Source organism: Chinchilla lanigera, unplaced genomic scaffold (genome assembly GCF_000276665.1).
Source record: "Chinchilla lanigera isolate Chin_1 unplaced genomic scaffold, ChiLan1.0 scaffold00052, whole genome shotgun sequence".
NCBI lineage: Eukaryota > Metazoa > Chordata > Mammalia > Rodentia > Chinchillidae > Chinchilla > Chinchilla lanigera.
Window position 1 is genome coordinate 9,675,671 of NW_004955453.1, and position 24,952 is coordinate 9,700,622.

General features: G+C 45.2%; 1 protein-coding gene across 1 annotated transcript; it reads left to right on the top strand.

Annotated features, from left to right (window-relative positions):
• On the top strand, nt 1-22,596 carry Fam124b (family with sequence similarity 124B). The gene is made up of 2 exons (XM_005395482.2): nt 1-1,050; nt 19,711-22,596. The coding sequence occupies exons 1-2, from the start codon at nt 319-321 to the stop codon at nt 20,350-20,352; spliced, it is 1,374 nt and encodes a 457-aa protein (XP_005395539.1). The 5' UTR covers nt 1-318; the 3' UTR covers nt 20,353-22,596.
• The last annotated feature ends 2,356 nt before the right edge of the window (nt 22,597-24,952 follow it).

Sequence of the window (24,952 nt, forward strand, 5' to 3'; positions counted from 1 at the left end):
TGTAGGTTTTGAGGTCAAACAGGAACCCTGGGGAATGCCTGAAAAAGCCAAACAAGCGGTGACATTCTGCGTAGACTGGGCGACTCGGAGCCACCACTGTCTGCAGAGCGCTGGCTTGGGCGACAGTCGCTCCTCGGTCATCGGCAGCCAGGAGCGCAGTGACCCCGCTAAGGCTCTGTTCTGAAGCAGCTACTGTAGCCAACGGTCTTCTGGGGGGACAGCAGGCGCCCCGCGGGACCCCAAGGTGGCCTCGCCACCCCTCATTCATCCCGCAGACTCCGGCAGTGGGCCCTGCTCTTCGTCTTCCCTCGGTCCCCCATGGAGGAGACGCGGGAGCCTCTGCCCATGACCGTCCACCTCCTCGCCGACTGCGGCCACGGCTCGCTCCTGCAGCAGGCTCTGGACCAGCTCCTGGAGTGCATCCGCCCTGAGTTGCGCCTCTTCCTGGTGTCCGAGCGGGTCAGACCCGTGAAATATTATGAAAAGTTCCACCCTCGGCGTTCCCGGTTCCCGGGGATGTCTGTCCTGCTCTTCCTGAATGAAAGCCTAGGAGAGGAGCGGCTGCTCCGCGCCCTGGAGTCCCTGCAGCAGCCGCCCTGGCAGTGCTACCCTCCCCAGGACCCCCAGGGGAGGCTGTGTCCTTACCTCCTCGCCAGCCAGGAGTTCTACAGCCTGGACAGCCGGATGCCCGTCTGGGGCGTGAGGCAGGTGCACTGTGGCGCCGAGCTCCTCAGGCTGACGCTCTACTGCAGCTTTGATAACTACGAGGATGCCATCAGGCTCTACGAGATGATCCTGCAGCGGGAAGCCACTTTGCAGAAGAGCAACTTCTGTTTCTTTGTGCTCTGTGCCACTGAGAGCTTCTCCCTGCAGCTCTCCCTGAAGCAGCTGCCCCCGGGGATGGCAGTGGACCCCAAGGAGTCTTGTGTGCTGCAGTTCAAGGTTCAGGAGATCGGCCAGCTGGTGGCTCTTCTACCCAACCCGTGTGTCCCCATCAGCAGCACCCGGTGGCAGACCCAGGACTACGACGGCAACAAGATTCTGCTGCAGGTATTTCTCCTTTACCGTTACGATCTTGTTCAGCCACATGGAACTGGGTTATTTTAAGTCTCAGGGGCGAGTCAGGGCTAGTAGAGGATGCCCCTTCCCTAAATTGCCCTGACCGTGCAGGCTGACTGTGCACAAACTTCGCCCACTCTTAAGGGTAGGACCACAATGAGCCTTTCCACCTGACCTAAAAGAGCTCAATTTGTGATTGCGTTTGCGATGGTAAATTTGCAGGACTATGGCTTGCGTTCTTCATGAGCTCAAGCAAGGCTATGTAAGCATTTTTCACTTGATATCTATACAAAATGATCTAACAGTCATAAAGTTCATCATGAAGATAGTACCCAGAACCTAGTTTTAACTATGATTGTTCATACTATGCCTTAAATTAAAAATTTTCCCAATGGATAATTTTATTTAATCCCTATAATAATCTACAAAGTCACCATTTTTCCCATTTTTCAGATGAGAAAATTGAGGTATAAGAGGGTCCATTTAGTGGCCCAAAATATAGCTGGGAAGCGTCTATCATCTGCACAGTCTGTGTGGTTAGCTAACCCTTGTAGCAGTGTTCCACAGAGGTGTGTATGTGCAGAGGGATTTCTGCAGAGTACAGTGTTGTGTGGCTTCTGCCCTTGAGAAATAGGTAGGAACCCCTTTAAGGCTTGCTGGATAAAGTAATAAAAGGCTATGATACGAGTCATCTTTCCCTTTAGTAAATCTTGTTGTGAATGCTTTGACTTCTAAATTAATGAAACATGGGTCATACTGATTCCATAGTAAATGATTTCTAAATAATTTACCTTCCTGGGAGCAAAGGTGGATAGGCACTCTTTCTTTAAATTGCCTATTATACAACTCCTTACTTCCCAGAGCATCTGCAGTTTCTCTTTCAGTCTAGTTAATGAGCAGAATTTGAAATCGCCCTCCCTAGCAAACACAAGCATAAATGTGTGCATGCAGCAGAGGTCACGTTCTGACTCACTGCTGTTTTAAAGGCTAATTGATGTTTTCTTCTTCGGAGCCACAGCTTATACGATTACTGTTGTTACTTTGGAAAGTTGAATCAGATCTGGGGAGAGTGCAAGAGTTGTTTGGATAAAGCAAAAGCACATGAGGGATCTCAACATGCCTCCTTTCTCTTGGGACTGTTGTAGGAATCTGGTCTCCTTTTAGATGGGCGCACATTTTCATAGTTCCCTGGGTGACACCGGCTCTTTTCTGGTCCCCTGGCAAGCTTTTTAAACTTCCTGCGTTCTGCACCTCCCTCCAAGACACTGGCCTTGGTCTCCACCCCGTGGTCTCACCATATCCATGACTCTAAACTGTTATAAACAAAACCAGAGGCTGCCTTCTGGAAAATTCTGCTCTTCACAAAAGTGCTGAGGAAAGTGTACAAAGACGGAACAGTGGGAGTGAACTACAGTTATTTCAGTCTCAGATGGGAGAGCATTTTTTGGGACAAAAAGCCCAGCCCAAACTTTCTTGGGGTAGGGGTAAGGGAAAGGGGATGGGTGGCTGTGGCTTTGGCTTTTGTGAGTGTTGTGGTTTGTATCTGGATGTCCTCATGCGCTCATAGGTGGGGCTTTGAGAGGTGATTGGACCATGGGTATGTGAGATCCATCAGCGGATGAGTTTACAGCTAAATGTGGTTTGGGTGGTGAAGCCTGGTCACCGGACATCACTGGAGCGTGGTCTGGAAGGGTCTGTTTCCCTTCTTCCTCCCTTCATCTCTCTCTGATTCCTGGCTACCTGGCCATGAGCACTTCTCCTCTTCGATGCCCCTCTGCCATGCCACTCTGCTTTGGAGCCAGCTGACTATGGTCTGAAACCTCTACAAACCATGAGCCAAAATAAACCTCTCCTTCTTTAAGATGTAGTTGTTGTATATTGTGTCTCAGCCATGAGAAAATAAGTAAGACAGCAAGAAAGTGCAGCATGCTCTGACCTCTCCCACCTTTGTCTCAGCTCCGTCATCAGACCAGCTTCCCTCTGTGATGGGCAGCTGGCCACCAGCGTCTCTGAGGACCACATCCTTCGCGTGGGCTCTGAGCACCTCGCCCAGTCATGGCCCACAGCATCTCTAGACTCCAACACAGTTGGATTGGCTCGGATCCAATTGTCTCAGCCACATCAGTGATTGCGCTCAGGAGAAAGGGACTGAGTGGATTAGTGTAATTCTGGGGAGAAGGGTCTACCCTCTGTTTGGCTTCTGTGTGGAGCCGGACTGACCTGTGCAACCCTCGGGAAGGGTGAGGGACACAGTGAAAAGCAGAGTTGAGCAGATGGATGCCAACAGCCCCAAACGACTGATGTCCATCAAAAAAATAAGAAGATCTCTTTGGTGGAACATCATAACCACACGTTAACCACAGATTAACCTCTCTGGAGATATTCCTTCCCTGGCACCAGGATGATGGAAGCACGTAGGCTCAGGGGTCTGAGTGTGAGGCGCTAGACCCCAGCGGGCCATGGAAAGGTGTTCCTGAGCAGGGACGCCTGTCCTGCATGAGCTGATGGCACAGCAGGAATTCATCAGCTGCAGAGGGAGGAAGGTGCTCCTGACAAGGGAGACAGTGGGGGCACCTGCCTGAGTGTCCATGTAGCAGGAGTGAAGGGAAAGGTAAGGCAGATGGAGTGTGTAGCTGGACAGACCAGATCATCGGGAATATAGTTTGTCATAGCATGTGAGCACCACGAGGGCAGGGGTCCTTTCTAGCTCATGCCAGAAAGCTTGTACCTACCCCAGAGTCTGACACATGGTAGGTGAGTACATAAGTACATTCTTTTGTTTATTTATTCATTTACTTATTTATCTGTTCATAAATTTATTTGCAGTTCTGTAGATGGAACCCAAGGCCTCAAGCTTGCTAATCAAATCTTCTACCACTCAGTTACATCTCCAGCCCTTTTTTATGTCTTATTTTAAGGTAGTATCTCAATAAATTGTCCAAGCTGGCCTTCAGCCTCCACAGTGGCTAGTATGAGTGCCTTGTAAAACAGCCTCTATTCTAATGTTAGTGTCATGCGTGGTCCCTGGTGGGTCCTACGAATGGTGCCGACGTGTATAACCTGCCCTGTGGGAATCAGCTGAGGGCTATGCTGGAGGCGCAGTGGAAGAGAGAAACTGCAGACCATGAAAAAGCAGGGCAAGTGTCCTCTGGGTGCCACGAGTATGCGGGCTACACAATCACTTGTCACCGTGGACTATCTGATGCTTCTTAGAATCTCGAAGGCATGTGTTGGAGAGTGGAATTAGGGCATGGCATACATGCACAGTCTCTCAGCAGTGTCTCTGCAGCTGGTGGGAGTGACAGTGTCAGTCTGCTGAGGAGAGACAGGATGGACATGCCTTCCCTTAACATCCTGCAACTTAAACCTACTCATTTTAACAAGTTATTTTGTCAGAGCAAACACAGGCAGCATCTCCACTCGGCTGCTGCTGGTTCGCTGTGTTTTACAGCTGGGTCCTGTTGTCCAAAGACGCATTCTTTGTACTTTTCATGGATTTCCACCCAACTGGCTGTACTTGGGGTCCCTCTTCCTTGGCTTACCTGCTGTCATCCATCTCTCGGGCCCCTCTGGTTTGGACAGTACAAGCATAGATTCCATGGCGTTGGCATCAGGCTTCTGGCAGACACAAAATTCCAGGTCATTGATGATTTATTCTGCTTGATGTTCAGTGGGAAACAGTAAATTGCAAAGGTAAAACATCCCTGGAAGCTACGCAAAATCCATAATCCAGCAGTCATGACCGTGTGGGGATGAGGCAGCCATGCCTTTGCATGGTAAGTGGGATCTTAAGTGTCCCTCAAAGGCCATGTGTTCAAGCTTGGCCCCCAGCTTGGCACTATGGGAGGCGGTAGAGCCTTTAATGGGTGGAGCCTAGTGGGAGGTCCTCAAGTCACCGGGGTGAGCCCCTGAAGAGGATGGTGGGACCCAGGCCCCTTTCTCTTCCTTTGAGGAGGTTTCCATGAGTGCAATTTGATCAGAGCCTTGAAGGTGGATAATTGAGGAGGGAATTCAAGATGTCCTTGAATAAGACACAGCTGCAGAGATCTATGGATGCACTCATACGTACAATGGAATCCACTCACTCGTAAGAAGTGATGCAATTCTGATAAATGCTAGAACATGCATCACCTTAAAAACATTACGCTAAGTGAAAAAAGCCACGCTCGAAGAGACAAATATCGCATGATTATACTTACACGAAGTAACTAGAACAGGCAAGTCCTAGAGACAGAAAATAGAACAGTAGTTACCAAAGGCTGGAAATGAGGAGGGCTGGTGAGTTTGCTTTAATGAGCACAGAAGTTCTGTTTGGGATGATGAGAAATTCTGACAATGGATAATGGTGATGACTTTGCAGATGGACTTAATGCCACTGAAACGTACAATTAAAAAATGGGGGCTGGGGATTTAGCTCAGTGGCATGGCACCTGCCCAGCAAGTGCAAGGTTGTGAGTTCATCCCCGGTACCAGAAAAAAAAAAAAAAAAAGTAATCCCTAAAAAATGGTTAAAATGGTAAATTAAATATTCTATGTATTTTGTAAAATTTTAAAAAAGAAAGCTGGCCTCCTGAAGTTTTTCAAAGGTGAAAATAGTAAAGTTTTCTCAGGTTTATTTTACCACAATAAAAAGAATTTGTTAATTTTTTTCCAGAAAAAAACCTAGATGGAGCACAGATGACCCAAAGCAGGATTTAAAGAAAGCTATTTATTATGGATTTCAGAGATGGGACCGATGGGTCATAGCTAGACTATGTAATTTAGAGCAGTCACTGTACTCGTCAGATAGGACAGATCAGGTGGGGCATAAGGAGCTTCAAATGTCACCAAGTTCTGAATGAAACAGGAAATTCACAATGCAGATATGGAGTTGAACATGAGCTGCACTTCCGTGATGGAAAATGACAGGATTTGGTACCTTTTAGACATAAAAGGTGAAGAAGGTGGAGGTGACAGTGAATTTGGACATACTGTACTGGTTTTAGAACCTTCCTTGTCACCCACCCATAACACCCAATGCCTGCAACTTCCAGGAGGAGAGGTTGATCAAAATTCACATTTTTAGTTCGTAGTGGGATGGCTCCAAGGCAAGAAGGGCACAGTGGACGGGCCTGGCAGAGAGAAGCTGTTCACCTCATGGCAGCCCAGAAGAAGAGAGTGAAGGGAAGAGCCAGGAAGGGAGATATATCCTTCCGGGTCATGTCCCCAGTGACCTACCTCTTCCTGCCTCAACCAGGTTCCACCTCCCAACACCACAGACAAGGAGATGATGGTGTCGCAGGACTCAGCTTCTCTGATGGTGGCAGGTCCCTTGGTTCTTCCATGCTGGTCTTCTCAGCAGGCTGGTAGGCACTGATTGTGTTTCTATTGCCCCTTGAGGGGTCAGCACCTGCCGCAGGTCCTGTATCCTTCACTGGAAACTTCTGCCACCTGCGCACCCACTCTTGGCTTATGGAAAAATTCATACAATATCATTGATGCCAGGCTGTAATTTTTAACAAGATCTTTCTGCAGAACTCTGTGGCTCGGACCTTTATGGGTCTCTTCCAGGTCTTCTCCACATGCACTGATAGGCACACTCCAAGTGAAACTCAGAGTGCAAGGAGGATGGTTCCCTCTCATCTTCTCTAAGGCCACTTTCCAGGTCTTTGACCAAGAAGACCACTTCCCAGGTTGACTGAAATGGGAGAGTTCACACCCACCACAGATCAGCTCACCGGCCACCATTAGGAACGGTCTTCTGTTCCTGGGACCCGGGTGGGACAGATCAATCACATTAACACATGAGCCCAGCACTGGTACAGTCTGGGGTTTCCAGTCTCTACAACAGATGGTGCTTGTCAGACATCTGCTTTGGGGATTCTATGACCTTATTCTTCCACATGAGTTGAACTCACATCTGAGCTGAACTCACATCTAGGCACCCTTCCTGCAGCCCATGGGTCACCTCCATGGATGTGCTGTGGTCAGCATGAGCAGAATCCACACAACTCCCCAAGATGCAGCAAAGGGGGAGGAAATCAGGTAGAAGAAAGATTCTCTTTTACACATACACTCCTCTCTCTGCTCTCCAATCAAGACCTGTTCCTACACTTAATCCTGTCTTCTAAAACTTTGGTGGAAATATTCTGTATCTGCCCTGTTCAGTATGGCAGCTGGTGGCCACAGATGGCTATTGAGCACTACAAATACAGCTAGTAAGGCTGAAGAACAAAACCACTAATTTTATTTAGTTTAATAATTTAAATCTCCCCCTAAAATCAGGAACAAGACAAAGATGTCCTCTATTACCTCTTCGATTCAACACAGTACATGAAATATTAGCCAATAGTAAATAGGTGAGAGAAAGAAAAGGGATACGTAGAGGAAAGGAAGAACTCAAATTACCATTGTTTGCAGATGAATGATACTCTACATTGAAGACCTAAAGAACTCCGCCCAAAACCCTCTTAGAATTAATAACAAACTTCAGCAATATAAGAGGGTGCAAGATCAACATACAAAACTTTGTGTACACATTTGTGTAAACAAACAAGGAATGGAATGAAGGAAATCATGTAAATAATACCATTCATAGTAGCTTCTAGAAAAATGAAATACTTACGAATTAATCTAATCAAAGAAGTGAAAGCCTCTACAAAGAAAACTACAGTACTCAGAGGAGATTGGAGGGGACGTCAGAAAATGGACTGATGTCCCCTGCTTGTGGGTAGCCAGAGTCAATACTGTCAAAGTGGTCACACTCCCAAAACTGTTACACAGATTCAGTGCAGTCCCGTTCAAAATACCAACAGCATTAACTTTAAGGAGCTAGAAAAAGCAATCCTAAAACTTATATAGAGCCAGAAGAGACCCAGAATAGCAAAAGCAATTTTGGGCAACAAAAGCAAAGCAAGAGGCATAGCAGTATGTGACTTCAAGCTATAGTAATAAAAACAACATGGTACTGGAACAAAAGCAGATACACGGATCAATGGAAAAGAACTGAGCATGAGGAAACTTCCCATGACACATACAGCTGTTTGATCTTGGACAAAGGAGTCAAAAGCATGTGCTGGAGAAAGGCCAGCCTGTTCAACCACTGATGATGGGAACACTGGTTATCTGTTTGCAAAAGGGTAAAACTAGACCCTTATCTCCCACCACAGACTAAATTAAAATAACATGCGTCAAAGATCTAAACACTAAACCTACTGCAAGAGAAAATTGGCAAAACACCTAGGTGTAGGAAAGGATTTTCTAAACAGAACCTCCGTTGCACAAGAAACACTAGCAAGAGTCAACAAATGGAATTATATCAGCCTAAAAAGCTTCCGTACAGCAAAAGAATCAATCAGCTGGATGAAGAGACAGTCTACAGACTGGGAAAAAATTTTGCCAGCTACTCTTCAGACAGAGGACTAATATCTAGACTATATAAAGAACTCAAAAAATTAAACTACTTAAAATTAAAAACCCACTCAAAAAATGGGCAAAAGAAATGAACAGATATTTCACAGAGAAGCAATACAAATGGTCAACAAACATATGAAAAAAAATGCTCAACATATCTGGCTATTAGAGAAATGCAAATTAAAACAATGCTCAGATTCCACCTTAGACCAGAAAGAATGCCAATCATTAAGAAATCAAACAATAACAAATGCTGGTGAGTCTGTGGTGAAAAAAGAACCCTTCTACAGTGTTGGCGGAATGTGAACTAGTACAACCATTATGGAAATCAGTATGGAGACTTCTCAAAGGACTGAAATTAGAAATTTCATAAGACCCAGGTCTCCTCCTGCTAGGTATCTTCCCCAAAGAGCTTAAGACATCATACTACAGTGATACATGCATGGCAATGTTTATAACAACACAGTTTGTAATAGCCAAATCCTATACTCATCAACAGATGATTGGATAAAGAAAGTGTGGTATCATCTATCTATCTATCTAATGAAATACTGCTCTGCTATAAAGAATGACAGATTTGACACATTTGTAGGAAAATGGATGCACCTGGAAAATAAAATGTTGAGTGAAATAAACCAGGCATGCAAGCTTAAATAGCATATGGAACCTCTCATTTGAGTGAAGCAAAGCACACACAAATAGAATAATAAGGGCTGGGTAGAAGGGGTGTAGGACATGATTCTCTTGCAGTAGGGAAGGGTCTAAGGGAAAGAATGAGAGAGATTAGGAGGAGCAAAATGGAAATAAGTAGAATAAAGGCATGCCAGGTACAGGAGCCTAACACCTCAATTCATGTAAACATTACATGCCGTAACAGGAGCTAGGATCAGTAGTACCAGCCGGAATGAAAAGTGGGGCAGGGGAATCGGAGGGGAGAGGAGGAAGGAAGGGAAAAGGATTTTAAAAAAAGAAGCTGTGGTCTGTACACATAACCATGTCCCAAGGGGGCTGCAAACTGCATGAACTGCAAACATGCACTAAAAAAATAAAAAATTTAAGAAACAATGATTTAAACTTAGTGGCTCTTGTATTGGGCAGGACTGATCTAAGGTTTCTGCAGTTTAGAGCTTTTGTAAGTATCCTGTGCTTAGTTTCATTGGGGGCAAAGCCTCATCTCTTAAGTGTGAAACTTAAATCTTGAAAAACCTCAAGAGATTTATCTGATTCAATAAAATCAAGCATCAATGTCACTGCATAAGGCAGATGGGCTAAGACCTTTTTAATATTACTTTTAAGAGCATGTGACATAATCCTCTTTAATACTGAGGCTGGTTTTTTAATTCTAATTCTGAAAGTCAGATTGCCCAGATTTTGGAGCATGGGTTATATTTAAAGCCTCCTTTCCCCAGAACTTCCACACCTAATCAGTCACCAACTGTTTCAATTTCCCTTTCCCCTTCCCTCTTTCTTTCTTGCAGCCCACCTGCTTCAGATGTGCATCATGAGTGTGGCGTCTTAACTCTTTGCCTTGATTCCAAGAATCCTGTGCTATCCTGCACGCCACTGTCAAAATACATTCTTAATTGACTGCCTGATTTATCCTCCTTCTCGGCTTAGTAACAAAAAAGCAAGCACTCAAACCAAAACCCCCCTCATTTGGGCTCTGAGGCCTTTTAGAGTCAGGCTTCTCACCAAATCCCTCCCTCTGCTACTTACTCTTTGGCCGTCCCCACCTTCCTACCGCCCATTCTTTCCAGAACTGTAGGCTCTCTTCAGCTATGTTTCTTTTCTTTTTAAAAAATGAATTCTTTTTATTGTGGTAAGTTACCTATAAAACCTTTAGCATTTTCACCTTTAAACATTTCAGGGAGCCATCTTTCTTTTATAAAAATTTTGGTGGACTACATAGCACACTGAATTTACCATTTTAAGTGTCCCTTTCAGTGGCGGTAAGTTCATGTCAAATGGAATGCAACATCACCCTTACCCATTTTCACAATTCTTCGTCACCCCAAACAGAATCTTTTTTAAAAGGAAACTCGCCATTCTGCCCTGTTTTCAGCCCCTGGTAATTACCATTCTACTTTCCATCTGTAGGCACTTGTCTATTCTAGGTATATCATGTAAGCATAAGCATGCACTATTCCTCTTTTTTGTGCCTGGCTTATTTCACCTAGTCTAATGGTTGATACATTGTGTCAACTTGAGAAATTTAGAAGCTTAACTTAGAGATTCAGCAGGGGGTCAGGGTCCTCACTTTGTAAACATCTCAAAAGTGTTCAGGAGGAGGGCTTGGATACCATATGGATGTAAGGGACCCAGGCTAGGGTGGAGAGCCTGCATGCAATATAAGGAGGAAAAGAGGCTTGCTCCCCCTGTGCCCACTTTTTGCCCACTTTTTTGCTCTTGCTGCTTTTGCTGTCTTCTGCCTCCTTGAAGTGCTGCCCCTGTGCCATACCACCCTGCCTTGAAGCCAGCTGATTACAGACTGAAACCTCCACAAACTGTGAGCTAAATAAGCATTTCCTCCCTTCATTTTGAGCTTTGGATATTTGACTCAGCAAAAACAGAAAAGTAACCAAGACCCCTAGCATAATTCTTTCAAGGTTATGCATGTCATAACATTTATCAGAATTCTATCGCTTCTTATGGCTCAATAATATTCCACTGTATGTACATCTGCACCCACGTATTGCTGGGACAGCACCTTATCCAAGGATCTTTTGAATTTCCCTCTCATCGTTCATCTTTAAAGCTCTGATCAATGTGTACTCCTTGTGGAAACCTCCTGTGAAGCTGAAAGGCCTATTAACTCCAGTTCCTATCTACAACATTTGACACCTACATCTTTGTAACACATAACTGATTACATATTTTCCCTTTCTTGTAATGTGGGACCTTGTTCATCTCTTTTTTTTTTCAATATTTTATGAAGTAATTTTTTTTTTTTTTTTGAGACAGGGTCTGGCTATGCAGTTCAGGCTGGCCTTGAGCTCACTTTGCAGCCCAGGCTGGTCTCGAACTCACAACAATCCTCCTGCTTCAGCCTCCCAAGTGCTGGGATTACAGGCGTGTGCCACCACGTCCAGCTGAAATAAATGTTTATTTCTAGTAGATTACTGTGCACAGAGCTGCTTTTGATGTACCTGTCAATTGATTGACTACTTGTTTATAGGAAATAAGTTTGTGTATTTATAGAAGATAAATGTGTGCTAGAAATCAGTTTGGTTTAAGCCAGCACGTGGTTCTTTCTGTTTCATCAACAGATATTTGCCTATGTTCACCTTCATGTTCTTTCTGAACCATTAAAACTAAAAGCTAGAGCTTCGCCAGAAATAAGTAATTTATCATCTGCTTTGGTATTTCTTGCCAACTCGTTTTTCTCCTGAGTTTCCCAGCTGTCCATGAACTCTGTTATTGCCTCTTACTTCCTTTCTATGTCCTTTCTGGTCTCCATTCCCACCCCCAGCATGCCACACTCTTGCAGACCCACAGGTGTCCTTGTGTTTCTCTGCTCTCGCGGTTCCTGGGGTCTGCAGCCCCGAAGAAGGGATCGCTCAGAGCTCTGGCTGCTGTAGAATGGCGGGTTGACATCAATGGTGTGGGCTGATCCATGGAAAGGACTTTTCAAAATATCAGTTAATTAGAAAAAGACTGGTTTTAATTCTTAAAGAAGCCTGGCGTTGTTCTGGGGTTTCTTATTTTCTCTATCATTTGTTCCCCTGCTGTCATTTTCCCCACTGTTGGGGAAATCCTCCTGGCTGTCTTCTAGAAATAACTTTGAGTAAGAAGCAATACTGTATTGTTTTCCCTTCCTGAAGTGAGCTCATCCCTCTGCAGCTTAGTCATTTTCTCTGTAATGCAGCTCTTGTTTTTCAAGAGTTGAGAGTTATAAATGAGTGACAAATAAGCTTCACCATGATAGTTGCTAGTGTTCTCTGAATTGAAAAAAAAAAACAAGCATTCAATTTGTAACATTTTATAAATACTTTGTAGAAAGACACGCTCCAAATGATCAGAGTGTAAATGCATTTCAACATTTTTTTCTTTGTGGGAGGAGCTTTATTTCCCTCCATTTTTGCTAGATGGTCTAAGGGTCTTAGACTTCTCTTTTAAAAAATCAGCGTTCCCTTTGCTGATGAAGAAATGTCCAGCCATAATAACAAAACTCACTTGAATTATTTTTCCTTTTTGGTGCTGAGGATTGAACCCAGGGCCTGTGCGTGATTGACATGCATTATATCACTAAGTCACATTCTCCAGCCCCAAATCTTCTTAATGAGACTCTACGTCTATCTACCTAAATAATAACCAGGGGCCTATTTTTTGTATTGCAAACATTCATATTTTGTTAATTGTTAAATTCTACTTATTTCTTTAACAGATGTTTAATTCTTGCTGATAGCATATTAGGCAATGTGAAAAAGTACAGGTATAGTGAGAAGATGTATGTAATTCCTGCTGTTCCAGATGGCAAAGTCTAGGAAAAGTTACAGAAGCATAAATAACCAAGAAGAAAACAGTATGGAAAGCATTAAGACATGGAAAGTAGCTGGCATGAGAAACAATAATAAGAGTGACAGTGATGATCAGAGCCAATCCACGTGTAGCATTACCACACCCCAAGCGCTGTTATTCTTTAATAACAATCACAACGATCTTATGATGGTGGCACTTATCTCCTTTTACAGACAAGGAAACCGAGACCTGAAAATGTTACATAACAACCTAAACTCTCACAGCTGCTATCAGCAGCAGGGTAACACTTCAGGGGCACCTAATGCAACTTTGATAAAACTGAGAATACAGGACTTCCAAGAAGAAACAATGCAGAGACTTGGAGTTGACAATGAGCAGAGTTCTTAGGAGAAATGAGTAGAGGAGGCTGTCCGAGACAGGAGAAACGATGTGTACACACACACCGGTATGGGGAAAGAGCGAGTCATGGTTCATGAATTGAAGGAAGTTTAATTTCACCCTATGGAGGTGGAAGGGGAGAAAGTGGTGCATTATCAGACTGGATTAGGAAGGACACACTGTTAGGGGCAAGGTGGGGCAAACAGAGGGCTGAGATTTTTATCCTGAGAAGAGTAGGAGGCCACTGAAGCGAGGCAGTGACGTCATCAAATCCTGTGATGGCGGGTGGGGAATGGCCAGTAGTAGGAGACAGGTCTGTAGGGACTTAGATGGCTGTTGCAGTAATTCAGACAAGAGAGGCTAATTCAGACAAGAAGAGGCCTCTTCTAGGCCATGGTCAACAGTCATGTGAATGGAGAGGAAGAACTGAAAGACCTTTAGGAGGCTGAGTCCACAGGTGTGGGTGACCAGCCATGCATGGGATACACAGATGATGCTTTCACCTGGGTAACAAGGGGCCTACAATATGCCATCTTCTAAGAGAAAAGAGAAAGCAGGACAGCTTTGGTGGGAAGGAGATGAGCTTGCTGGTCTAGATGATTTGGGGTATGGTGACACTGAGGGGCTGGTACCTGGCAAGTAGTTGCATAGGAAGGAGTGAAGTTCAATGCATAGATCCATGCTGTAGTTACACTTCAGGAGCCTTTATCACTATGATGAAGATTGAAAGCACAGATGTCCGAGATTGCCCTGGGAGGTGTGTAGAGTGAGACCAGGGCCCAAGTCAGCTCTGGAGAAGTATGCCATTAAAGAGCCGGAGGAGAAAGGGGCACCATTACTGGACATTCAGAAGGTGGAAGGAAAGGAAGGAAAAAATACAAAAGTGTGTGATGGCTTAGAAACTCCAGGAGAAGACTACAAGGACAAAGAATTCAGAGTAAAATTCTACCAAGAAATTCAAGAAAAATGAATTCCAAGAGGCTGAGTACAGGTGGTGTTGGTAAGAATGACTTCATGGAGTGGTAGGAGGGAGATCAGTACCATGGGTAGAGGACATAGGGGAGCTTAGCTCGGAGGAGGAAGAAAGCCAGAGAGGAAGGAGATTTGAGGGAGTTTAATTGCTGTGGAAAAAGAGAAGAGGAGGGAGGTTGGAAGAGAAAGGGAGGGTGAGGTAGGAAGAGAGGGAGACGTCAAACATTCAGGACAAGTCAGTAAAGTGGGAGAAAATGAATATCTGACAGGTTGTGGTCAGGGAGAAGGCAGGAGGTGGCGGAATTCGTAGCACAGGTAGAGCCGCGTCACTGTCCCTGTGCAGAGGAGGGTGCACGGTTAGTTGCAGGTGGGTTCGGGGTGGGAAACTGAGAGCGTTGCTGTCGAATGGTGGCTTTTACTTCCTCCGTGAGCCAGAGAGTGAGACCACCGGGCAAGAGGGAGGGAAACCTTATGCTGCTAAAGGTTTCGGGACAGTGCAGAGGGTTTGCTGGGGAAACAGAGAGTGCAGATGGAGAACGCAAGATTGGGAAGCAGCCTGGGTAGAGCTGGACGCCATGCCTTCAGTGGAGGTACTGACTCCTGAGCTCGTGTGCTATTTATTCCATGGCATCCCGAGTACCGGTTGACAGCACGTGGGTAAGTGACTCCCACACTCACTCCACCCAGAGCTGGGAGATTCTGTAGGGATTTCTGACAGAAAGGGAGTAGTGTGGTGAGTTGGAGATATTGGCATGGCAATGGCTGAAGCTGTAGTATCGGGTTCACATGGCCGGAGGAGACTGGAGAGGGAGGGGAAGGCAGGGATGGTGTCAGTGCGGAACAGCACATGGGATGGAGAACTAAAGCCGGGAGCTGGTAGCCTGAGTGCTCGCTAAGGCATCTAGGCTGACTTTGTATATTTGTGATCCTCCTGCCTCAGCCTTCCACTTAGCTGAGACAATAGGAGCCTGCCACCATACTTGACAGAGGCGGGGCATTTTAAGGGAGGCATGACCTAGTGGGACGGAGGGATGGAAGTTGGGTGGAGGGTACACTGTGCTGGCTCAGGGCCGCCCGCTGGCTCAGAGGCTGCAGGGGGCTCTTCATGTCTGTCCGGAGATATCTCAGCACAGGTGCGGCTCAGGGTCAGTTCCTTCCGGGCTCAGGCTGATGTAGGTGGCCAGGCAGAGCTTGTCTTCTCTTTCAGATAAAAGTTTTCAGAATATGAAATAGAAGCTGCAGAGTTAAACTGAAGGATTTCTTTCTCCAGACTAGGTGGTCTCGTATCAGCCCAGAATTACTTGTAAATGGTGCTCATCTCCTGGCCTGCAAGGAAAGGATTTCATTGGGTGAAATAAAAAGGTGTCTGGTGATTCTCCAGGAGGAAGAGATGGCCACAGAGCCCTGTGCAGGACTGAAGGAGTTTGTTTTCCAAGGGAAAAATGATCCTAGCTTGTAGATGGTAGGCAGTATTTTTTTCTCTCTCTACCTTTGAAAAGATAAACAAGATGATCACTAAAGAGTAAGACTTTGGGGTGACATGAGGTTGATGTGTGTGTAGTGGGAGCCTTTATTGTTTATCTTATACATTTGAACAACTAAATTTTTTTTATAGTGAGCAATTATCACTTACAAGGTACAATTAACTTATATAGCGAATGCTTAAATTAAAAAATTTTCTTATGGTGAAAGACACATTGCCGTATGTGAAAGTTTGAACAGTTTTAAATAAAACATTCTACAACTGAAAAAAAAAGACCCGTTGCCATTAATCCCCTTCAAAATACTCCCCTACCTTTGAATACACTTTTCCCTCTGTTCTTACCACTTTCTGAAGCAGTTCTGGAAGTCCTTTTTATAAGTTTCTTTATAAGGGGTGATAACAACTATGGTGAGTGTTACTGCCAAGTGCCATGCAGTGGAAAGCAGGCTTATAAAAACATGACCACATGTCCTCATCTGCCTTATTCGCCAGATCCGGTACTGTGTGACTTCTGGCTCTTCCCCAAAGTCAAAGTGACAGTGAAATGAAAGGCAAATGTCTTGAATCAATTCAGGACATGGAGGCAGACACGACAGTGCAACTAAAGGCACAAAAGAGAACTTCGGAACTGCTTCAGAAAGTAGCCAGAATGATGGGATAAGTGCATTCCAGGCTGGGGAGGAGGTAATTTGGGGAGGGGATTAATGGTGATGTCTTTCATTATATACATTTTTAAAAAATGGAAACATTCACCATATGTTAGGGTCACATCTGGTAACACAGGTTGAGCATCTATAATCCAAAAATCTGAAACGCTCCCAAATCTGGAATCTTCGGGTACCACCACGACACCACAAGTGGAAAACTCCACTCTTGACCTCATGTTAAATGCAGATACATTACAAATGTGTAAGATTCTCTTCAGGCTACCTGTACATAGAACATAAACGCATTTTGTGTTAGACTTTGGCCTCAGCTCAAGATGTCTCATGTGTGTGCAAATATTATGAAATATTAAAAAGTGTGAAGTACTTCTGGCCCTGAGCATTTTAGATAAAGAACCCTCAGCCAACATGTAATAAGCTATTCTTCGCTAAAAACTAACAGATGAACAGGCAAGACAGGAAGGGAAGGTAGGAGGAAGGAAGGCGTGAGGAAGGACGGAAAGAAAAGGAGGGAGAAACCCAGAGCAAAGGCAGATGTGGGGAGAGAGCGCAAGATGAAAGTAGCAAAAGAATTTCCAGAAATGAGAGCAGAGGTCAGCGCTACGTGATGAGCAGCCAACTCACACGGCCACGAGTGACCTCCGTAAGACACAACTTTCTGGGTCCACTCCGGTGGATCCCAAACTTTGCTATGCATTAGAACCACCTCGGGAGGTGTGAACCTTCCCGATGCCCAGGCTGCACCCTGGCCTGGGTGCAGAATGTCTCTGGCACAACCTGGGCACTGACCCCTTAATTCCACTGTGCAGCAAGGCTTGGGGACGCACATTTCTCCCGCTGCTTTGCCCGTGGACACATCTTGAGGTGCAGCAGGCATCCTTTCTCCAGGGTCCCCTGCAGATTGAGTTTGTGAGCTGGCCGGGGCTTGCTGCCTCACAGCGGGGCTCGGTGCTCAGGTGGCTCCATCTGTGGAAGCATATGATGAGGGGGACTCAGGTGTGTGCAGCTCTCTAGGGACCCGAGGGGTCCAGGGGCAGGATGTAGAGATGCTGGAAGAGTAGTTTTTGAACTCTTCTGAGGTATGTAGGCCCCGGCTAAGGGTTTGGCAGCCACAGTGGGAGGGTAGGAGGAGAACCAGGGAGGCCCCCGGGGCAGGGGAAGCTTCAGCCCAGCTCTAATGCAACTGCTTCACGTCTTAAGCTTCCAGCTAAGATACTGTTTGGGATAAAGGATTTCTTATTCTGAGAGTTGAGAGAAGGGGAATCATGGATCGAGAGAGAGCAAGGACCAGCCAGTTATGGCACAGGAGCTAAAAACAGCTTTCCATTTTCAAATGGTTGGAAAAAAGATTATGACAAGTGAAAATGATGAGATTCCAGTGTCAGCATTCGTAAATAGAGTTTTATTGAAACACAGCCACACCGTTTATTTATGTCTTGCCTACGGCTGCTTTGTGGTGGAACCCAGTGCCTGGGAGATGGTCCATATTGCCAGGAAACCTCAGCTATTTACTATATGGCCCTGCACAGGGAGTATTTGTCAACATCCAAAGGAAGCAACGGAAGTGTCCAGTTTTTGTTTTCGCAGTTTGTTAATGACCGCCTCTCCATTTCCATCAGAGAGAAAACTGGAAGCGAACACACATCTACGTCATCTCCACAGCAAATATTCTCTGTGTGCAGACAGGAGTCACTTTAGACCTTCCTTCTCACCGTGGTGATTTCTGACATCTTGCCTCGAGAGATAAATATGTAACATTCTTTGTTTCTCCCCTTTAAGTGGAAGCTTTTTAGTAAAATTAAGCAGAGAGTAGAGTTCCCGTGTCCCTCTGCACCCCAACCCCGCAGACACACTGACTCCTCAGCTATCAGCGTCTCCCCCAGAGTGGCCCATCTGTCACAAGGAAGGAGCCTACACGACAGGACGTTATCACCCACAGCCCAGGGTTTACATTAGGGTTCACTCGGTGTTGCACGTTCTGCGTGTTTGACAAATGTGTGGTGACACCTGTGCCATTACCGTATCACACAGACTACTTTCACTGCCCTCCAAGGCCTGTGCTCTGCCCATGCATCTCGCCCTCCACCAACCCTGTCAATTCCTGATCCTTCTACTGCCTCCATAGTCGTCGTTTACGGGATGCCGGAGAGCTAGATGCAGACAGTATGTAGCCTTTTCAGCGTGGCTCCTTTCACTAGCAGCAGGCATTTAGGGTTCATTCTTCTTGGGATCTGATTGAGGTCTGGGCCAGGCAGGGATGGATGCAGAATACCAGTTTCTAAGGACCATTAATGAGATGGAGAAATTGTCTTTTCCTGAAATCCCCCTGGGAGAGTGCTGGGTGAGGGGCTGTATGCAAGGTTCTCGAGAGTCCGAGGCTGACGGCTTTGAGAGGAACTGCACTCTGGGGAGAGAGGGCAGCTGCCCAAGGGAGCGGGGGGCTTGCTGAGCCGGGGCTGTAAGATTGGAACCAGAGTGGGATTTTCAGGGATTAAAACACCAGAGCTTCCACGTAGTCAGCCCTGCTTTGTTTCCCACACAGTTCTAACCCATACCCTACATAAGCAGTACCCCAAGAATATCAGGAGTATTTGTTTTAAAAAAGAGCCAAATGATTGCCCTGTCTGGAGTGTCCACACTGTCTTGCACTAGCCCAAGAGATATATCATTATTAGCATACTCAAAACGAAGGACCACCAACCGAGACACTGCACTCCCAGTTCAGTCCTTATCTTGACTGAGACCATGTGTCCTGGTGGCTGTCTTCCTCCTGCATGGTTGGTGACGCATTATTTACAGCGCCCAGTGAGCTCCCTGAACGACATGTTGGGAGAGTCCTTGCACTGTGTGAACAATTTAACCTGTCAGAAATGCAGTCTTGCAAAGTGGCCATTTGTCCTTAAAGTCTTGCCCTTGTCTCAGCGTGAACTAAGTAAGGGAGCCAGCCAGGTGCTCGCCTGCAGTCCCAGTACTCTGAGAGGCTGAAGCAGAAGGACTGCAAGTTTGAGCCCAGCCTAGACAACTCAGTGACTTAGTCAGACTCTGTCCAGAAGCGGGGAGAGGGGAGTAGGCGGTGGTTCAACCCCTAGAACCACTAAGAAAGGAAAAAAGAAAACAAAGGAAAAGAGAAAGGAAAAGTTAACCTTGACGGGGACAGAGATAGGTTCGATCCAGCCAGTTTTGCTGAGTGACCGTCCAGGGCACAGCACAGCAGAGGTGAGGAGGACATCTTGCTCTTGCACTTTGTGGAAACCGTCTCCTTTGTCCTCTTGTGTTCCCCAGGTCCAGTCCAATCCAGGCCTTGGCTCCAGGAACAGCGAGCTCTCTGTTCTGAGCGGCACCATGGAAGCTGACTCGCCCCATCCGGGCCCCAGGCTGACCTCAGTCTCCGCACAGAGAACGCTGGAGCCCCGGAGCCGGAGAAGCCGAGCCAGGAAGTTCAAGGTGCGCTCTTTGGAGCTGCCTCAGCCCAGCGGGACACCGGAGGCCAGCTCCATTGGGGTCCCGAGGAGAAGCCCTGGCTGGACCGCCCAGGCCAGCAGCTCAGCCGCGAGCACCCAGCACCGTCTCCCTTCTCTCCCACTTGGACTCGGGGCCAGAATGAAAATCCTCCAGGAAAACAGTTTTCAGATGCTTGAGGCTGAGATGAATGTGGACACGGGGTTCACCGTTATCAACTCAGAACCCAGACCATCTTTTTGGAGCAGATTTCCAAAGGATTTGCGTGTCAGCCAACCGTCTAGTGTGTCAGGCTCTTTCTTTGAGGTGACTGCCATAAAAAATAAAAGGGTCCCAAAAGAACAAGGTCACCCTTTGTCACTCGCTGGTCAAAGTGAATTTGGTACGAGGAAGATGACCTCCAGATGTCTCCTTCATCTGCCACTCCAGGGTGAAGAAAAAGAAGAAGAAGAATTCTTTATATAAGCACAAAACAAATGTTTTTGAAAGCACAAGATCAAATAGAATGTTCTAGAAGTGGGGCATTGACCGCGAAGGGTCCTATCCCTCTGAGAAATCTGAATGCTGTTTTGCACAGGTCTGCATTGTTTTCCTTTCAAATGTTCAAAGTGTCCAGGTGCTGCAGTGATTATTCGTTTGCTGTCCCCACCCAAAGGAACACAACCAAGCACAGAGAGAAAGCCCAACACCTCCTTCCCTGGAGATGCACTAACCCAGCGGGATGTGTGGAGTTCAGCACCTATCAGGATAATTGCATTGCATGCAAATGAATGGGATGTGCTACCCATTGCTGATTAGTGTATGCAATTTAGTTTTAATTTTCACTGGGTTTGCATAGCTCATCTCCTTAATAGCATGAACTATTTAGTCGTAAGTACTTTTAAATTTTTATGTGACCTCTTTTATAAGTAGGCCCTGTTCACCCCATACCCTCTTGTGATTTTGCCTTTAAAGTTTGCAGCTGGAATGAGTAAAAATGCAGTGTTTTGCAAATGGTAAACAATTTATTTTATTCCCGTTTAATGAGAGGGAACGCTGGGAGCTAGAAAACTGGGTTAAGAATGAAGGGCAGAATCCAAGGGATTCCTGTTCCTTGGTGTCTTGTTCTCTCTACACGGAAGAGGCCAGTGGCTCTTCCTCTAGGCCAAAGAAGGCAATGGATGATTGGGAATTTGAGATCCCACTGAACACAGTGGGAAGATTGGATCACTAGGGTCACCAGAGCAGCACTTTGGCTCTTTGGGCCATATCTGAATCCCCAGTGTCCTCTGAAGCAGTCATCATTCATCCGTTCATACAGTCACTCAGTAAACAATTATTCAACACCTACATCTGAAAAAAACATCATGCATGTGGTACACATACACTCCGTGACTGTCGGCACAAGAGATGTTTATGGTTTATAACAATGATAAATCAACTCTCTCAACTCTTAAAAAGGTGTTGAAGCCCCAAGTTATTCCTCTAAGGACTTCTCTCAGTGAATGCCTGCATTTGCCACTGAGAATATGAGAAGCCTTTCCAACCTGCAGCTGAAGACTAGGCAAATTAGGAATTGCAATTATAATAGCAAGAGATAAATTCTCAGTTGTGCACATGCTGATTTTTTTTTTTCATTAGGTGTATCTGTAAGTTTAAAATTGTTTTTGAGATTGTGTATTTTAGTTAACTTATAAAGTTATTTGACCCTAGGACCTTCATTTTCCAGGACAGCAGGATAGATATTATGTAGGATATAAATGCTGATTTAACTGGAGTTTTGCTTTTTATAATGTTGGTGAGAAAACCATTCTAGGCAAGTGCTCTCCCACTGACTATGCCACAAGCGCCTAGCTGGATCTTCCAAAGACCTGGATGCTTACTACCCCCAGAGGGGAGAAAGTTAAACTGAGCCCTAAAAACAGGTCTTGTGGAAGCATGGTAGGTTGGGTTTGTGTGGTCTGCCCAGAAAATGAGTAGAAGTGAAGAAAGCTACAAATGGACAAAAAAGAGATTTCTTTGTGTCCTTAGAACATCAGTATATTCTCATTTCCACTTTATGTCTTTCTCCCAGATTCATATTTGAGCTTAGAAAAACAGACTGAAAATCTTTACTTCAATAGAGGTTTCCATAACAAGAGTTTTTTAAAAAAAGTTTTATTTCACTTAGTTACTCTGCAACCTTGAAAAGCACAGCAGGGAGAAGCTTTAAAATTTCCTGCTCACTGTTTTTGACATTTTCTAAATTCCTTTAACATAATATGTGGGTGAGAATATAAATACATGGAATCATACAGAATATTTAGAAATTCAAATGAATACCTTACAAAATTGATTTGTAAAATAATATACTCTTAAGATGTCACCTATGGTAACCTACTCTCAGTGTGAGTCTAATTTACAACGTGATGGCATGGAAATGCCACTTGACAGGTGGGGGAGGCCTGAATTTTAAATGTCCTATTTATGTGACCTTGAACATGTCAGTCTCTGTGATCTTCTTTTGTTTTATCTACTGTAACAAAGGTTGTTCAGAGAATCAAGATGATGTATATGAAAGCATTCAGGTATTATTGAGCAGCAGATATTATTATTGTATTTTAATTTATATTATATTGCATCATTAATACAAGTGGTTGTCCAGACTCAGTTTTAAAATGTCATGAGAACTCCATTTTTTATGCAGCAAGTTTTAGTAAAATCAATGAAACAATAAAAACTCCACCTAAGATTTTCCCTATGTGCCATTTGTTCTATATTTCTACATCTAACAAAAAGATTTAGTACAGTAAGTAATCACACGTATCCTAGAGTTCAGTGGATCTTTCTGCAACAGAATAAATTATGGACTAATGTGATACAATTTATTAAATTAGTCAGCTATGCCTATAATTATGCTGTACTCCCTACAATAACATGATCACTTATTAAACCTGAGTTTCCTGATGATCAGAATATATTTTACTTTTCTTTATAGGTGTATTAAAAATTAGTTGCACTGAAGTTGTTTGGCAACTTTTAACCTTATTCATAGTATTTCACACTTTTTGGCAAGCAGTGTTTAAACACGGCTAAGCTTGAACAGAAATAGTAACATCTGGAAACTCACAAACATATTTGTCCCTTAGTGGAAGTAGAGCAAAGGATGTGAGATTCAGAGGTGGTGGGGAGAAAATACAAGGAGATGATTCCACCTCATTGTACACAGGCAGTGGTAGGCTGGCCACCCCCCAGCTGACCCCTCTGCCCTCTGCTTGGAGTGGGACTTTTTGAAGGTCTAGGTATTTCTGTCACCCCTACAACAACCCACTGAGTGGTACCAGTGTCATTATGCACGGAAGAGGCACGGGTGGGAAATCCCCTTCCCTTTCATCCCTCTGGGCAATAGGGAAAAGAAACACAGGAAGAGAATGGAGAAGCCACAGACTCACCTCCCCATTTCCATGACTGAAATCGCCTTTCTGTGCCACAAATAGAAATGCCAGAGATAACAGAGCTGTCTGTCTTTCTCCAGTCACCCGTGTGTTGTATTTCCCTTCCCTTTCCTCCTTAGTCCTTCTTCTCTCTTTCCATTCCTTTTTCCTTGCTACCTTTCTTCCTCTGACTTCCTTCCTTCCTTCTGTGTGTGACTTTGATCCTTTTTGGGCCTCACTCTGTTTTAAAGCCTGCTTTGCTGCCTTGCCTCAAAGGGAGGCATCAGCTGCATCTTATAGAAGGAGGGAATCACCCCCGACTGAACTCTGAGAGAATGAGAAGGAGGAGATGCTCTCAGAGAACAATCTCCTTAGTGTCCAATTTTTCTTCAGGATGCTGTTCTGAGTTGACTCAATCCACCTCCCTTGGAAGAAAATGTGACTGCTCCCCCTGGCCCTCTCCCTCCACTCCCACTATGCCTTTCCCTGAGGTTTGAGAAGTTTCTTGAGGAATTCACACAGTTAGCAAGCTTTAAAATCCCTGTGGCACATCACAGGAAAAGAAAAGGCATTTATGACTCTCTTGGCACAAAATTAGGGTTTATGTTACTAAACAGTGGGTTTAAATTTTATTTTGAAATACATCATCTAAAAAATCTTATTTTTCCAGAGAACGCCTGGGTTATTGAAGACACATCAAGGCTTCTGATTGCTGCTTTCCATTAAAAAGAAACCAAGTACTTGGTACAAGGATACGAAGAAAGTTGCCTTGAGGGCCTCTAAGAAATCAGTAAGAATCCACCCATTGCAAGCTTCATGTGCAAAACTATGAGCCTTTGGCTGAGGAGAGAGCCCCAGGGGTCCTGCTGAGAAGGGCTACCTAGAGAATTAGTTGCTTGTTTCATTTCACCATTCTCAGTTGTCCGGGCACTCCAAGGTCATGGTGGCCCTGACTTGAGAGGGCCTGGATACTACCTGAGCTGGCTGCAGACCTCGGCATCATCCAAGTGATGCAGGTTTTACTGGCACACAGAATGCAAGAGTTGTAGAGACAGGGAGGCTTCCACCCAGACTTCCAAGGAAGACTGGGAAGCCAGGAAAGGGGTCCCTGAGAGGGCAGTTTATGCAACTGTGAGAATGAAGACCGTTGTGCTGTGGTGCAAGAAATCAGAAGTGCCAAGAGTGCAGCACATCTGCAGAGGAAAGCAGCAGGCAGTGAGTGGGGTCAGCCTGGGAGAGACTGTGTGTGGGCTCTATACAGCCAGCGGGGCTGTAGGACGGCTCAGGATTTTCCTGTAGAGACACAGGACACCAAGCACTTTTTCTCAGGAAACAGCTTTTTTTGTGTCAGCACTGACTCAGAGGGTTCATATCCAAAGGCTGAGCTCCGACTTTGTCTCCCTTATATGGGGATATGCTAACATTTTATGGTTTGGTTGGGTCTGATTTATGTTACAGAGTTACATCCAAACTGCACATGCTTACATAGCAGGCTGATACCGCTACACTGTAAAAAGTTCCTGCCTGAAACTTCGGGAGGGGTCCTACCACAGGACGGGCTGCCCAACCCTCTGGAACTCACATCTCACCACTTCCGCTCCAAATACCAAACATGGAGCTATAGAAATTAATGTTTGTTCTTCTGGGGTTTGGTCTTGCTTTGGTCCTGTTCT